The sequence below is a fragment of the Salvelinus sp. IW2-2015 genome, linkage group LG6.1 (assembly GCF_002910315.2).
Source record: "Salvelinus sp. IW2-2015 linkage group LG6.1, ASM291031v2, whole genome shotgun sequence".
Lineage (NCBI taxonomy): Eukaryota > Metazoa > Chordata > Actinopteri > Salmoniformes > Salmonidae > Salvelinus > Salvelinus sp. IW2-2015.
The window spans coordinates 13,802,363-13,816,374 of NC_036845.1; the positions used below are offsets into that span (position 1 = coordinate 13,802,363).

General features: G+C 43.3%; 2 protein-coding genes across 2 annotated transcripts in view; one reads left to right on the forward strand and one right to left on the reverse strand.

Annotated features, from left to right (window-relative positions):
• LOC111965139 (uncharacterized) overlaps positions 1-2,154 on the reverse strand; it is a 6,006-nt gene extending 3,852 nt beyond the window's left edge. Inside the window, exons 1-4 of the mRNA XM_070443826.1 lie at positions 2,100-2,154; positions 985-1,138; positions 328-660; positions 107-219 (exon numbers count right to left, since the gene is read on the reverse strand). Coding sequence (XP_070299927.1) covers positions 107-219; positions 328-660; positions 985-1,138; positions 2,100-2,154 — 655 coding nt within the window. The remainder of the gene's footprint in view (positions 1-106; positions 220-327; positions 661-984; positions 1,139-2,099) is intronic.
• A 1,462-nt stretch (positions 2,155-3,616) lies between these two features.
• Positions 3,617-13,289, forward strand: LOC111965141 (antigen peptide transporter 1). The gene is made up of 12 exons (XM_023989153.2): positions 3,617-3,832; positions 4,287-4,616; positions 4,717-5,024; positions 5,214-5,344; positions 9,856-10,061; positions 10,391-10,588; positions 10,871-10,999; positions 11,234-11,422; positions 11,520-11,693; positions 11,857-12,016; positions 12,249-12,385; positions 12,607-13,289. The coding sequence occupies exons 2-12, from the start codon at positions 4,299-4,301 to the stop codon at positions 12,832-12,834; spliced, it is 2,178 nt and encodes a 725-aa protein (XP_023844921.1). The 5' UTR covers positions 3,617-3,832; positions 4,287-4,298; the 3' UTR covers positions 12,835-13,289.
• The last annotated feature ends 723 nt before the right edge of the window (positions 13,290-14,012 follow it).

Consider the following 14,012-nt stretch of genomic DNA (forward strand, 5'->3'; position numbering starts at 1 on the left):
TCCTCTTTTTCCTCAACTGGGTCCTCCTCTCTCCCTCCTATTTCCTCCCCAACCCCTCTTACACTAATAATGGCCTTTAATTCTGGGTGAGAGGGGACCGACACACGAGTCGACGACGTAGCAGCCCGCAGGAAGTTAGCTGCTTCGATGGCGTACGGGAAACAGGTAGAAGGAAGACGGGAGCACGGCCTGTTATCCACTTGCAAGAATAGGAGAGAACTGTTTCAGAGAGATGGGGAGTGAGAACATTGATGAGATGTTAACAAAAGAGACTAGGTTAAGGTAAAAAAATTAGGGGAAGCGAAATCATAATCTCTTCATAGTTACCCATTTGAGTCATCCGAAGAAGCTTGAGCCAGCAGGTTTTCGAGCTGCTGGGGATTAAAGGTGAAGAGGTCCYTGCTGGGGTCAAGGGTCACCATGCCGCGCAGTTTGAGGGGCGTCTGCAGGAGGGTGCTGAGGGCCCAGAGAAGGGAACTGTTGGAAAATGTGCCGTGTTGCAGGGGGACGTGGGTGTGCAGGAGCAGGGTACCCTTAGCCCACAGAGGGCTGTGGTGCCTGTGACAGTCACTCCCGTCCCAGCCACAGGCGGCACTTTCACAGCCCTGGTCACAGTAAGAGTTGGCATAGTGGTCTCGGCAGTAGTGGATGTGGCCTGAACTGAGAGAGGGGATAGTTGGAAGGATGCAGAGAAAGCGTGAACCCCAGCTGAAACATCTGGATGTAAACAAAAATGAACGTGAGAGTGATAAAGAGTAAAGAGCAGGGTACGTTTCATTCCAGTGAGATGTTCTCTCCCCTCTGCTCTTATTCACTCCCCTCACCATRAATATGAGACTACTGGGTAAGAGTAARTCACCATGTTGCTTTCACATATCCAGTCCTGTTTGATCCATGAAGGAGAGTGAACAAAGGGAAGGGTTGATGGAACATCTTCCTGGAATGAAATGCAGCCCAGATCTCCCTGCTGCTACAGTGTCTTACTTGCAGCGTCCTTTGTCCCTCAGACAGTCAAACCCGTCCCTCAGACACTCAGGCTCAGTGCACTCTTTATCACATGACCCATCTCCAAACTTGGCCTTACACTGTCTGGATGGACACTGGGCCCAGGGGTCACCACCAGGAGACGCTGCTGCTACTTGGGGAGGAATCACACACATACACACACACAAAGGTTGGATTCCCACTTGACACTAATATACTAACTTAAACTGAATCACTTTGGATAAAAGCATCCATTAATTACAATACTGTATTACTGTATCAAGCAAGAACCTGTGCTTTGACCTATATTTTCAAGCTGTGTATTGTGTAGGCCTAGATGTATCTATCACCACCAAGCATTCATTGTTAACAATGCTTGGTACCGTGCCAGCCAGGCAGGCTATGAAAGGTGTGTCCTTGGCATGAACCATGAAATGGGAAATAGGAGGCCTGACACAAACAGGAAGTTTCCAGGAGAGGCGAATAGCAACAGGAAATGGAGTGGGCTGAGACTGGATGAAGGTCGGAGGTCATCACCCTGGCGATGAGGAATGTAATGGAATGGGACAATGGAGAGGCTTGGCAGGTGTGTGAGGGACAATAAAATCATAGCACAGGAGAGTTGGGATTAGACATGGTGTACTGTATAGCAGTGAACATTCAAGGAAATACAGTACAATCTTTGACTCTTATGCAAGCAAAGCACTTTTTGGTCAGTCATATCTTTAAATCAGTGACCCATTCACGCAGCATCTTATAAAGTGATGATGAAAGGATGTGAGAGCAGTATATGTCAAGTACGTCACAGTATTTTCTCCTAATGATATATCCTCAGAAATCTATAAAACATAGAAGTGAGAACATCAATGTAAAACAAAAAGTATGTTTTGTTGCTGGGTATCAAAATAAAAAAAGTCGCACACTCCATGTATAAACTCCCATCAATTTAATGGGTATTTATCAACGTTTCGGCATCACTGTGCATTCCTCAGGGTTGCTAGGAAGTACCATGTAGGACTTCCTCTCTTTAGTCGATTACCTAGTAGAGACTCTACCTCACTCTCACAGGTATCGAACATCTTATCAACAAGATAATAGCTGGAAGATGGACTCACCTCGACACCACCTGCTCAACCCCAACAGAACAGCCGTCCACAGCACCAGCATCATTGAGCCAGGCAGGTCCCAGAGAGGATGGAGACGGCAGTAGCCTACTCTCTCTCACTATCCTCCCAGCTGTACCAGTGCGGTTACTAGGTCCAATGCCTTGGCCCAGCTATGGCAGGTCCGGCAGGACTGTACTCTGCTACAGTGTTGTGGGGTATCTCTCTGGGTCTCTTCTGGAGAACGTACTGTCTCACTGCGCTCCTGACCGCGTTCACAATGGGACCATGTGAACAGTTTATATCTAAAGTGGTACACCCCAACTTCCAGTGCTGCTACCACCCACCTCCCTCTCTCTAATTATTTTTCAGAAGCACTGCGGATATGTGGACAACTTCCTGCCACTGTGTGGAAAACAATAGAGCGGTGTTGTGGTGATCTTGTGTTTGTTGTAGTTGTATGTGTGTTGTGTCGTGGTGTGTGGTGTTGTGATGGATGTGTTGTTGTGTGTGTGTGTGTGTGTGTGTGTGTGTGTGTGTGTGTGTGTGTGTGTGTGTAGTCTGTTTTTCTACTGATTATAATGCCTCAGGATGTAATCTTTCAAATGAACCAGGCCCTGTATTCATGAAACAATCTAGGTCCCCCCTGTTCATGCAATCATATTAATTACGTTAAAAAGGCTAAACTGATCCTAAATCAGTGCTCCTTCTCTGAAACACATTATGAATACAGGCCCTGGAGTAGGCCTGCATATGTCACTTTTTTAACTTCCCATGCAGGAGCATGCTCTCTGCATTAAAAACATATATATAATCTTATCTACTGCAAATGACAAATAAAACTATTTCAAAATCTCAAAGAAGAGATAATAACCTCCAGGAATGTGGTGGGTCTTAAAATAAACAGATGTAGCTACAGGCCCATATGTCACCTGTCTCAAATGAAAGGATGGATACAGGAACAGGAAACTAGGGGGTTCTACTTTCATTCTTAACCTCAGGACTCATCAATTATGCCAAGAAACAGTCTCACAGCAGGTGGTACAACAAAGATTGTGTGCCTTTTCAAGTTTTGGTGGGGGGGGGGTCTATTTCAGGCTAAGACATACTACTTACTCGTTATCTGGGCAAAAACCTAAAATAGTTTTTTATTTATATGATGAGTTTATATATAGAAACATTAGGCTGTTGTGCATTGTCAAGGGGAATATGCAATAGATGATCATGGAAATAATGTTTCAATGATGGTAGTGATGATGATGATTATGATTATCATCGTGTAGGTCATCAAGCTTTCCACACGATGTCGCTATTCTACATTAGATTCCTTTCAAGTTCAAAGGTGAATCAGCCAGTAAGTAATTTACCGTACAACATTTTCATATATATCAAACCCTTACACAGTAATCACCTACTCGTTTCACATAAAGTATAGCATAGTATAATTAATATAAAATCAGCATTTGCCAATGTCAAGAGGGGGCGGGTCGTTCAAAAGGGACTTTCCAAGTTATGTACTTTCGGTTTTATTATGAAGCACAATCATCAACTCGAACGTGGGGTCCTCAAGTCTATCCGCAGGCTGCTGCTGCTGCATAACTAAATTAATACGAAGATTGCCCTTTATATGATATGAGTGTGTAACATAGAACATAGGCTAGATCTATTCTTAGTAGATATAGGCTATCGTTTCCCTGACATTCAGAAGAAATTGCAACCTCATTCGTAAGAGCCCACATGCAAACGTGAGTAGTCTATATTTTTAAAAAGCTTTTTAAACGTGTTATATTGTTTATTATTACAGCATGTATTGTAATGTGTTGTTACAATTCGTCATATCCATCATGAAGCCGAACTTTGAAATTCACCTAATTGAAAGTGAAAGTAAAAATTGAAGCATAAGATAACAGTTGATTACACACTCTAGCACCCAATGTTGTCCCTTATTAGTCGGTCAGCTGTTTTTCATTAAATGGTCACACTCCCTCCAATATTTTCAGATAATCTATGTCCCAGAGGTTTAATTGGGRTTTTGTGCGAACTAATTCCCAAATTGCCACTTTTTCCATAATATGCTATAACAGATCTATGTGCACATGTTATGTTCCATATGCTATCCCACTTAGTCCTCCTCAATTTAACCCCTGGATATGATGTTCCTCAACCTCATTATCTGTCTCTCCCATCCTCCTGTTCTAGAGCCTGTTCGGAATGCCAAAAATGAACTTCTCTCCGCTGCTCTTCCTGTGCATGGATGTGTGTGTGGTGCAGACAGTCCGCTTGGCCCAACTCTCCCCTCTTCTCCTCCACCATCCCCTCATCACCTTGTGGGGTGGAAGCCTGCTCCGTGCCRGCCTCCACCTCTTTCTCACCTTCACATTCCCTGGAAGTCCCCCATGGATGAGCAGCTTCGAGGGGCTCCAGAGCATAGGGGTCCTCTGCTTCCATTGCCCACTCTACATCAGCCTTCTCTGGGCATGTGGCCAGTCCATCCTGGGGCAACTATGGGGATGGCACTCCTGGCAGGGGGTGGGTGACAAGTCTATATTGCTATAATTATGTTAATATATATACCCTTTTTGTTTWAAAAATTGACAAACCAAACAGACTAAAATCACTTGTTTTTCAGSTACTTCAGGGCTACTGCGTAACAGTCGTAGCATGTTTGTACTGGACACGCTACGTCCCTTCTCTTCTTACCAAGCCCACCAAGGAACCACAGAAGAAGACTGGGGCCTCTCTAGAGAAACTGATGGGATACATGAAGCCTTATTTCATACGCTTTGGAGCCGTGCTGAGTCTTGTCGTCATCTCTTCCCTTGGTGAGATGGCTATTCCCCACTACACCGGCCGAATGACAGACTGGATTATGAATGAAGACGAGCCTGAAGCCTTTACTCACGCCATCACGGTCATGTCTCTGATTACAGTCATGAGGTATAGTACAGCATATATCAATAATTGGTGATACGATACTCTTGAGTCCTTCCAATTGATGCTCAGTGTTTGATACTACTGTTTAATTTTGAGGTTTCAAGGGTCCTAATCACTTCCACAGGGCATTTATTGTACTGATACTGTAGTAACGTGTTTATTTGCCCTCCTTCTCCCATCTCTATCRTTCAGTGCTGTGTGTGAGTTTGTGTGTGACCTCATCTACAACATCACCATGAGTCGCATACACACCTCCATCCAGGGCCTAGTCTTCCAGTCGGTGCTGAAGCAGGAGATTGCTTTCTTTGACACGGCACAGACAGGTGAGTTACATCTCATTGCAATCTACAGGTAACTGCCTAAATAAATTAAACACCAACATAAAGTGTCTTAATAGGGCGTTGGGGCACAACTAGCCGCCAGAATAGCTTCAGTGCGCCCTGGCATAGATTCTACAAGTGTCTGGAACTTTATTGGAGGGATTGGCACCATTCTTCCATGAGAAATTCCATAATTTCTTGTAGGGATGCACCGATATGACATTTGTGGCCGATACCGATATCCGATATTTTCCTTGCCAAAAAAACCCCCGATACCAATAACCTATATTTAACATTTTAGCAGCCTTTTAAGCATTCTAGTACAGTTAAATAGTTGAAACCAAGTGTCATATGTTCATTTGTTCAGTTAGGAACAGATTGTTTAATAWCTTGTAAATTAKAAAAATTAAACATCCATGAATGTATTTTATYGCACAACAGATACTCATGACAYAAATATTTTAGCTGCTCCGCRTTACAAAGATGGTTAAGTTGCTGGTGGCTCTTCTTACTATCCAATCTTGACTGTATGGAGAAAYTTAAATGCTTTGAAAGAAATATTGGTTTCAACTAAAATGCAGKTAATMATTTTTGATTTAACTGCTTGAAAAAATGACTGTCTCTAGGCTGTCATAAACTGCCATAAATGGCACAACTTAAACTTCAAAYGTGCTCAACTGACTTGACTAGTAAAATGAGAACAAATATACAACACATCTCATCTTTCATTTAGGAAATAAAAACAAAAACACACAACTGCTTTGTATTAAATTCAATTAAAATCTTGACCTATACCAGCCATGATAGAACAACAGAAAGCCATTGGGCTTAGTAAACATTTTTCCAGGGACTCTAGATGGCTGGGTTACAATATGTCTGCCCGTTTACAATTTTAACATTTGGGGGAGGTTTTTCTTCACAAAGAGGACCTGCTCGGCTTTGTCACAAGAGAGTCGTTTCTTTTTTCGTCTACAATGTGTGAAGCTGCACTGAAAAGGTGCTCACTGTCCACACTAGTACAGGGAGCACCAAGATACTTGCGTGCAGCTTTAGCTAGGATGGGGAAACGGTGCTTGTTACTTCTCCAGTATCCAAGTGCATCTTCATTCCTGGGAATAGTAGGTTCTGCCAGGCAAATGTTGGCCAATGTAGTAACATAAAATGAAAATACAATGTGTCTCTCTCTCTCTCACACACACAGCCGCACACACACACACCAAAAAGTTATTTTGTTGGCATTTACGTATRTCCTCATTACCAGTAAAACATATCAAAACCTATTTCTTTCACTTACTTGCTGTGCTGTTTTGTTGTTAATTTGTTCAGTCGTTTCATTCTCAACCAGGATTTCATCATACATGTCAAGCAGTGAAGTTTCAGCCCTGTCTGTCCGTGGCCTCTTCTGTCGTGGGTCCTCTTCTTCGGTGCGCACTGTCACTGTGTCCTTTTCCATCTTGTCCAGCTTTGTCGGTAACATTTCATGTAAACCCTTTTTCTTTTCTGCATCGAAGTKKTGGTCCTTGTACCTAGCATCGAGCATGTTGGCGACACAGTAAAGAGGCTCAGAGAGAATGCCACCAAATCGCTTGTTCACAGCGTCTAGTAGAGTATTTTTGAAAGTTTTAACCCCACTGTCTGTGTCGGAAGTTTTGTTGAGCAGGTGTTTCAATGCCATGATAGAGGGTATTACGTCTGCTGCAGATGCAGTTGAAGAGCTTATTTCTCGAGTCAGTTGTTCGAATGGAGCTAAGAGTGGGTTCATGTTTTCAATGAGAGTCCACTGGTTCGTACTGATTGTTGCAGGTAACTCATAGACAGCTGCGTACATGCCAAGCACTCGTTTTTGTTCCAGCAGGCTCTCCATCAAGTAAAAAGTACTGTTCCATCTGGTGGAAACGTCTTGCTTAAGCCTTTTCGTTTTCACTCCAAGCTGCTCCTGAATTACTTGCAGGTGGCTGTATGCTAGCTGTGAGTGTTTAAAATGACCCACTATCTTCCTACCTGTTGCCACTGTGTCAGAAATGCTGCGTTGGGCCAAAACACCTTCGTTCACAGCCAGTTGCAGCGTGTGTGCCATGCATTGAAATGGCAGCAGCGGGATGAGAACCAGCACATTCTTGAGCATGCAATATGGCTTTCCTCAATACAAAATCCTCGTCGACCCACTGTGCTGTCAGACTCAGCATGCTCATGGGGCTGACGTCGCTGGTTCAAATGCCAGTCATGAAGCTAATAGCAGCGACGCCCATAGCAAGTTGCCCGTGGATGTGCGATTCAACAATACTGTGTAATTCCGGTAGGGAAACATCTGAAAAATAGCATCTACTTGGTAGTGTGTACCGGGGCTCGAGGTGCTCGACCAGTTGGTGGAAGCCAACATCATCCACAACAGAGAACGGTTGATTATCAAGGGCAATGAATTCCATTATCTTGGCATTAGTGGATCTCGCCTTTGAGTTATCTCGCTGAAATCTTCTTACTCTTTCAAATAACTGCTTGACTTGATCTTTTTTTTCTGCTTTTGTTCCAAGTAGTCGCTGAACGTCTGGGGGTGATGCACTTTCAAATGAGTAATTAGGTTTGTGGTATTAAAAGATTTCACTTTCTCCCCTCCTCTGGAAATAATAGCAGCACAAACGTTGCATATGGCCTTTTTGTTATCTTCCTTTGAAACTTCAAAATAGATTCACACCGTAGACATTGTGGCCTAGGTTAGGAATGCTGTGTTGAACATGTAGCTCTGTACTTTTCATGGCATCATTACGTCACCTACCTACGTTATGTAGGTATGCACTTCAGCTTTGACATCGGCGTTAAACTAGACATCGGGCCGATGTTGATGTTGGCATTTTTGGCTAAAATCGGCCAATTCCGATATTCTCACCGATATATCGTGCATCCCTAATTTCTTGTTTTGTTGATGGTGGGGGAAAACGCTGTCTTATGCATCTCCAATTGGGTTGAGATCTGGTGACTGAGACACACACATACCCTTTAAACCTCCTATGCTCTTTGAGACCCCTCTTTCAAAGTCACTGAGATCTCTTCTTCTAGTCATGGTGTCAAGAGAATTTTCAATCCCAATGATGACTATAGCTTTGACCCATTCCCCCTAGGTTGTAATGCTAGGGTCGATAAGAATTAGACAAATACTCAGCTTAATGCAAAAGGAAAGTATAGTTTATTCATGAGAATTCTCAAGACAAAAATTAAGACTCAGTCTTTTTATACTACACACACATTCCTATCTTTAGGTCACTCCCTTCTCCAATGACCAGTACTTTCCCACTAACCACATTGTAGACAAAGAACCATCAATCTTGTCTCATTCTTCAAGGCTTTCAATTCCCCTCCCCCGTTGGGGCCCTCTTGGTTAGAAAACCTCTAAGGGTTTTCTATTATCTGTTTTACAACTTCTCCCTGCTTACACCCTTACTAAAGACTATAATACCCTAGTATTATAATTCTAACATAGCTACACACATCTTCATATTATCTTCTTATGATTCTCAAACATTTCACACCATTAAACAAGATCAGAGTGGAACTCTTTAGCCATTATCTCAAACCATACAAATTATTCTAACACATGGTAGCCAAAATAATGGGCAGCTGGACATATTTATACATGACCCTAAGCATGATGGGATGTTCRTTGCTTAATTAACTCRGGAACCACACCTGTGTGGAAGCACCTGCTTTCAATATACTACGTATCCCTCAATTACTCAAGTGATTTCTTTATTTTTATCAGGTTTGAAGGTAAGACCCAGATGCAGACTGTGTCGGAGGAACAATGTTTATTACAGCAACAGGGCAGGCAAACGACAGGTCAMGGCAGGCATGGGTYGATAACCAGAGTAGTGGGGGAAAGGTACAGGACGGCAGGCAGGCTCAMGCAGATGTTGGTAATCCAGAGGTGGGGCAAAGGTACAGGACGGTAGGCAGGGTCAGGGACAGGCAGAGTGGTCAGGCAGGCAGAGACCGGACAGGCAGGGGTCAAAACCAGGAGGGCGCGAAAAAGAGAGACTGGGGAAAAGCAGGMGCTGAGACAAAAAAMCGCTGGTTGACTCGACAAACAAGACGCACTGGCAACAGACAAACAGAGAACAGGTATAMATACACAGGGGATAATGTGGAAGATGGGCGACACCTGGAGGGGGGTGGAGACAATCACAAAGACAGGTGAAACAGATCAGGGTGTGACAATTTTGGCAGTTACCTGTACTTCACCTTTCTTAAATATATTTTTTATACAGTTGTTGGGTTACTAATTGATTAAGTTAACTGATAAACACATACTGTATGTCCAAAGGATATACCCCAGGTGTAAAGGAGAGTATCTTAATAAACATGAGTSATCAGGTCAAGAGTATTGTGCGGATCTGTCTTTTCTTCAAAGTGAAGAGGATACCTTTATGCTATATATTTATGCTTTACGCTATATATATGATATATATATTTGCACACCATCCCCTCCAAGGGGCTAACTTAACCTATGACCTTTGTTCCAGGTGACCTTGTGTCACGCATCACCACAGACACCAACGACATGAGTGAGTCTCTGAGTGAGAAGTTGAGTCTGCTGATGTGGTACTTCATGCGGGTCACTTTCCTCTTCATCTTCATGCTCAATCTCTCCTGGAAGCTGTCACTCTTCACCGCTATGGGGCTTCCTATCATCTGGGTCATACCAAAGATATCCGGCAAGTGGTACCAGGTACAGGAAATCAGACCTTTTCTAACGTATTGTAGTGGAAGTAGCCTGGTCCCAGATCTGTTTGCGTCTTCTTGGCAAAATGTATGGGGTGACAATGACAATAAGAGTTGGCTAGACAGCATAAACAGATCTGGGACAAGGCTATAGTGGGGGTAGTTTTGTGAACTACTGAACACTCCCATGATGAGTAACCTTGTCTGACAGTTGCAGTTTCGTGTTTGCATACATCTTGATTCTACAAGTTACAGTCACCAAAAATAGCACTACAGAGCAGACAGAACGTTACCTGACCATTCAGAAGGTAACTGTGAATATTGTTTTTGTCMCAGGAGCTCGGTGCGAAGGTTCAAAAGTCACTAGCCCAGGCCAATGACGTTGCCACGGAGACCTTCTCCTCTATGAAGACAGTACGCAGCTTTGCCAACGAGGAGGGCGAGACGGAGCGCTACAGGAAGAGGCTGGAGAAGACCTACTCTCTGAATAAAGAGGAAGCAGCAGCCTACGCAGCCTCAACCTGGACCAATAGTGTGAGTTTCAGCTTCAATAGTAAACAGTCACAGGGTGACAGCAATTTATCCAAATTCAGTTCCAAAGAGYTTGGATTGCACATTGACTCATGAGGGTACATGAATTTGTCTGTAATATGGGCCCTGAGTTTTTCCTGGCYATGTGAACTGACAAGGGAAAGCTCTGGGCAATTGTTATAGACTATAAATACTGTAGGTCCCAGAGTTGTTCCTGGTTACATGATCTGGAAAACACTGGGCCCTAGTCATAATCAATAGTCACCCCATCTGTCTCCCTCTCAGATGTCAAGCCTGTTCCTGAAGGTCAGTATCCTGTACTATGGCGGTAGTCTGGTGACAGGGGGGACCGTCAGCAGTGGGGACCTGGTGGCCTTTGTGCTCTACGAGCTCCAATTCTCCTCTGCTGTGGAGGTAAGGCCATAGATKAACAATCTCCATCCAATCTACCCGCAGCCATCTTATGTTTAATGCCTACTGCCAAATCCAAACAGACCTAAATGTACACACCCTAACAAGGCACTGCCAAGTTGTTCTACAGTAAAATAGGGGTCAAAATGATTTATTGGTATCACAATATTTTAATCATATCTAGAGTTTTGAGTAGCAACATTTTGACAGTCACTTACTGGTGTCGCTTTCTGACAGGCCGTGATGTCGTATTACCCAAGTGTGATGAGGGCAATCGGTGGCTCTGAGAAGATATTYGAGTATGTGGACCGACAGCCCCAGGTTCCTCCAGAAGGCACCCTTGCCCCACAGAATCTTGAGGGACATGTTSAGTTCAAGAATGTCACATTTACCTACCCTACCAGRGAAGATACACCGGTGCTCAAGGTATCTAYAGTATATTTACAGTATACTGTATACACATATACTGGATATGAATTAAAATTACATATACATTAAATTACAATTTCTCTTTATCTCTCAGGGCCTRTCTCTGGAGCTGAGGCCTGGGAAGATCACTGCCTTGGTGGGGGCTTCTGGAGCAGGGAAAAGCACCTGTGTGAGCCTGCTGGAGAGGTTCTACCTGCCCCAGGAAGGAGAGATCCTATTGGATGGACAGCCACTGCACAGCTACAAGAACCAGTACCTACACGACAAGGTCATTATGAACAGCAATGGAAGCAATGTTACTCTTCTCCTAAGCTATATTAGTGCATAACATAATTAGCTACCAGCCTTTAAAGAAAAGTACATGATCACAATGTTTGCCAAGATGTTATTRACCAACTAAATGCATTATCTAAATGAATAATTTCTCTCAGATCAGTGTGGTGAGTCAGGAGCCGGTGTTGTTTGCTCGTTCTGTCAAGGAGAACATCAAATATGGCAGAGATGATGCCACTGATGAGGAGATGTACCGGGCTGCTGAGCTGGCCAATGCCCACAAGTTCATCTYTGACCTGCCCAATGGCTATGATACAGGTATGTCCCAAAAGATGAATTCATATTGACTTYATCCTGATAGGATTGGTAATATTGTTTCTTTGGGGCTTTGTTTAGTCCTTACTGATAGAAAGTTACACTTTTCTCTGCATAGCTTTGACTTTGAACTGTTAGTGCTTTTCCTTCCTTCAACTACTGATGGCACGATTGTAGTGTATGTGTGTTATCCAGCTCTACTGTTCATACTTAATTGTTGTTCTTTATTCCACAGATGCCGGGGAGAAGGGAGGCCAGGTTTCAGGAGGGCAGAAGCAACGCATAGCCATCGCCAGAGCTCTGATCAGAAAGCCTCGGATTCTAGTGCTGGACGATGCCACCAGTAACTTGGACACGGAGAGCGAGTATTTGGTAAACTAACTCTGAATCTTGTTATCTTTCACTGACAGGTCTATTTTTGGGGGGGTTAACCAGTTTCTGTTGATCATTTACTCATAATATAACCCAATGGAGGCTGTTTCCTTCCCTAACATGAATAATTGATTTACAATGTATTGTAATCTCAGCTAATCTCTGACAGTTCAGTGGCTTTAATTCAAACATACTCATCATGTTTCTCWCCATGTCCTTAGGTCCACCAAGCTCTGCTCAAGGACTCAAACCCCTGCTCAGTGCTGCTGATTGCTCATAAGCTGAGCACTGTGGAGAAGGCCAATCACATTGTCGTTCTTGAGGAGGGAAAGGTGCTAGAGGAGGGGAGCCATGTTGAGCTGCTGGARAAAGGTGGAACCTATGCTGATCTGGTGAACAAGCAGAACACTGGCTTCCAGCGCAAAGAAGGGGAGGAGCTGAAAAACTAAAACAGAGGCTCCAATCACATGACACTCCTCAATTTACACTGAAATCCCACTTCTGCCACCATCTCACATTTTCAACATTATTACCTACTAGTTCTACTGCATCACATATGCTTTGCAATTACTCTGAGATCATAGCATCAAACTTTAGTTAAATTATCTCCCCTAAGTTATTTTGAGGTACTCAAAGAAAAAACGAATTACAAGAACAGTCCTACAATATTAAAGGTTTCATGCAAAGAGCACATTTGTATGTTCAACTTTCTATTTGCACTATACTGCAACTTARGTATTCTTAATGACCCAAATGCCTTTTGTATTTATTTTTGTTGAATTGTTCTCCCACATTTGTGTTATAACTATGTAAATAGGGATCCCAAATAATGTTTTGTTTTCTGTGTACATTGTCTTCAAGACATTAGCCGTTTTCTGTCGTGTTAATGACAATAAACATTCTGCTCTCTGAAATAATTTCTTCATTTAGTATCTGAATGTGGGGGAATGGTTACATAATAGCCGCAAGTTTTGCAGTTGATCTGTATTACTGTGGGAAACCCCACATCTCATGCTTTCACTTTTACTTTTCTTTGCTACAGGCCTAGATAATGATGCCAAAGTCGAATCGCATACAATGACCTCCAGCAATACTGTTACTGTTTAGAGGGTATTTCCAATGAAGGCTATATGATGCTTAACACAGAGGCAGTTTCATAACAGTTGCAATAGCATAGTTTTAGGTCCACAAACGTACACACTGCTGGAGCAGCCAGATCCTGCAGCAGTAGCAGCACAGACAAGGGGTAACCCAGACATGTCACAGGGGCTGAAAATCTGAAGCATCCGTTTAAAACGTATGTCACCACCAAATAAATCCAGTCGCGGGTAGTGGGAGAGGATGGAACTAGGTGAAAATGGGCTGACATTCTGCAAATGTTCTCATCGATGAAACATCTGATCTCAACCCTTTTAGCTGTTCCCAATACTGGAATGTTACGAACACCGTGCACTGCGTGTTATAGACTTGACGCTTAGCTAAAGTAATAAAAAAAACTGCATTGTTTAGGAGTGCACGGTCGAATTGAGTCTGTCTCGGCACATGCACACTTCACAGAGGCGTACCCTAACGAAAATATGCAAATACATGATACAACGTGCCAATAGGATCTCGCTAGCTCGTGCTT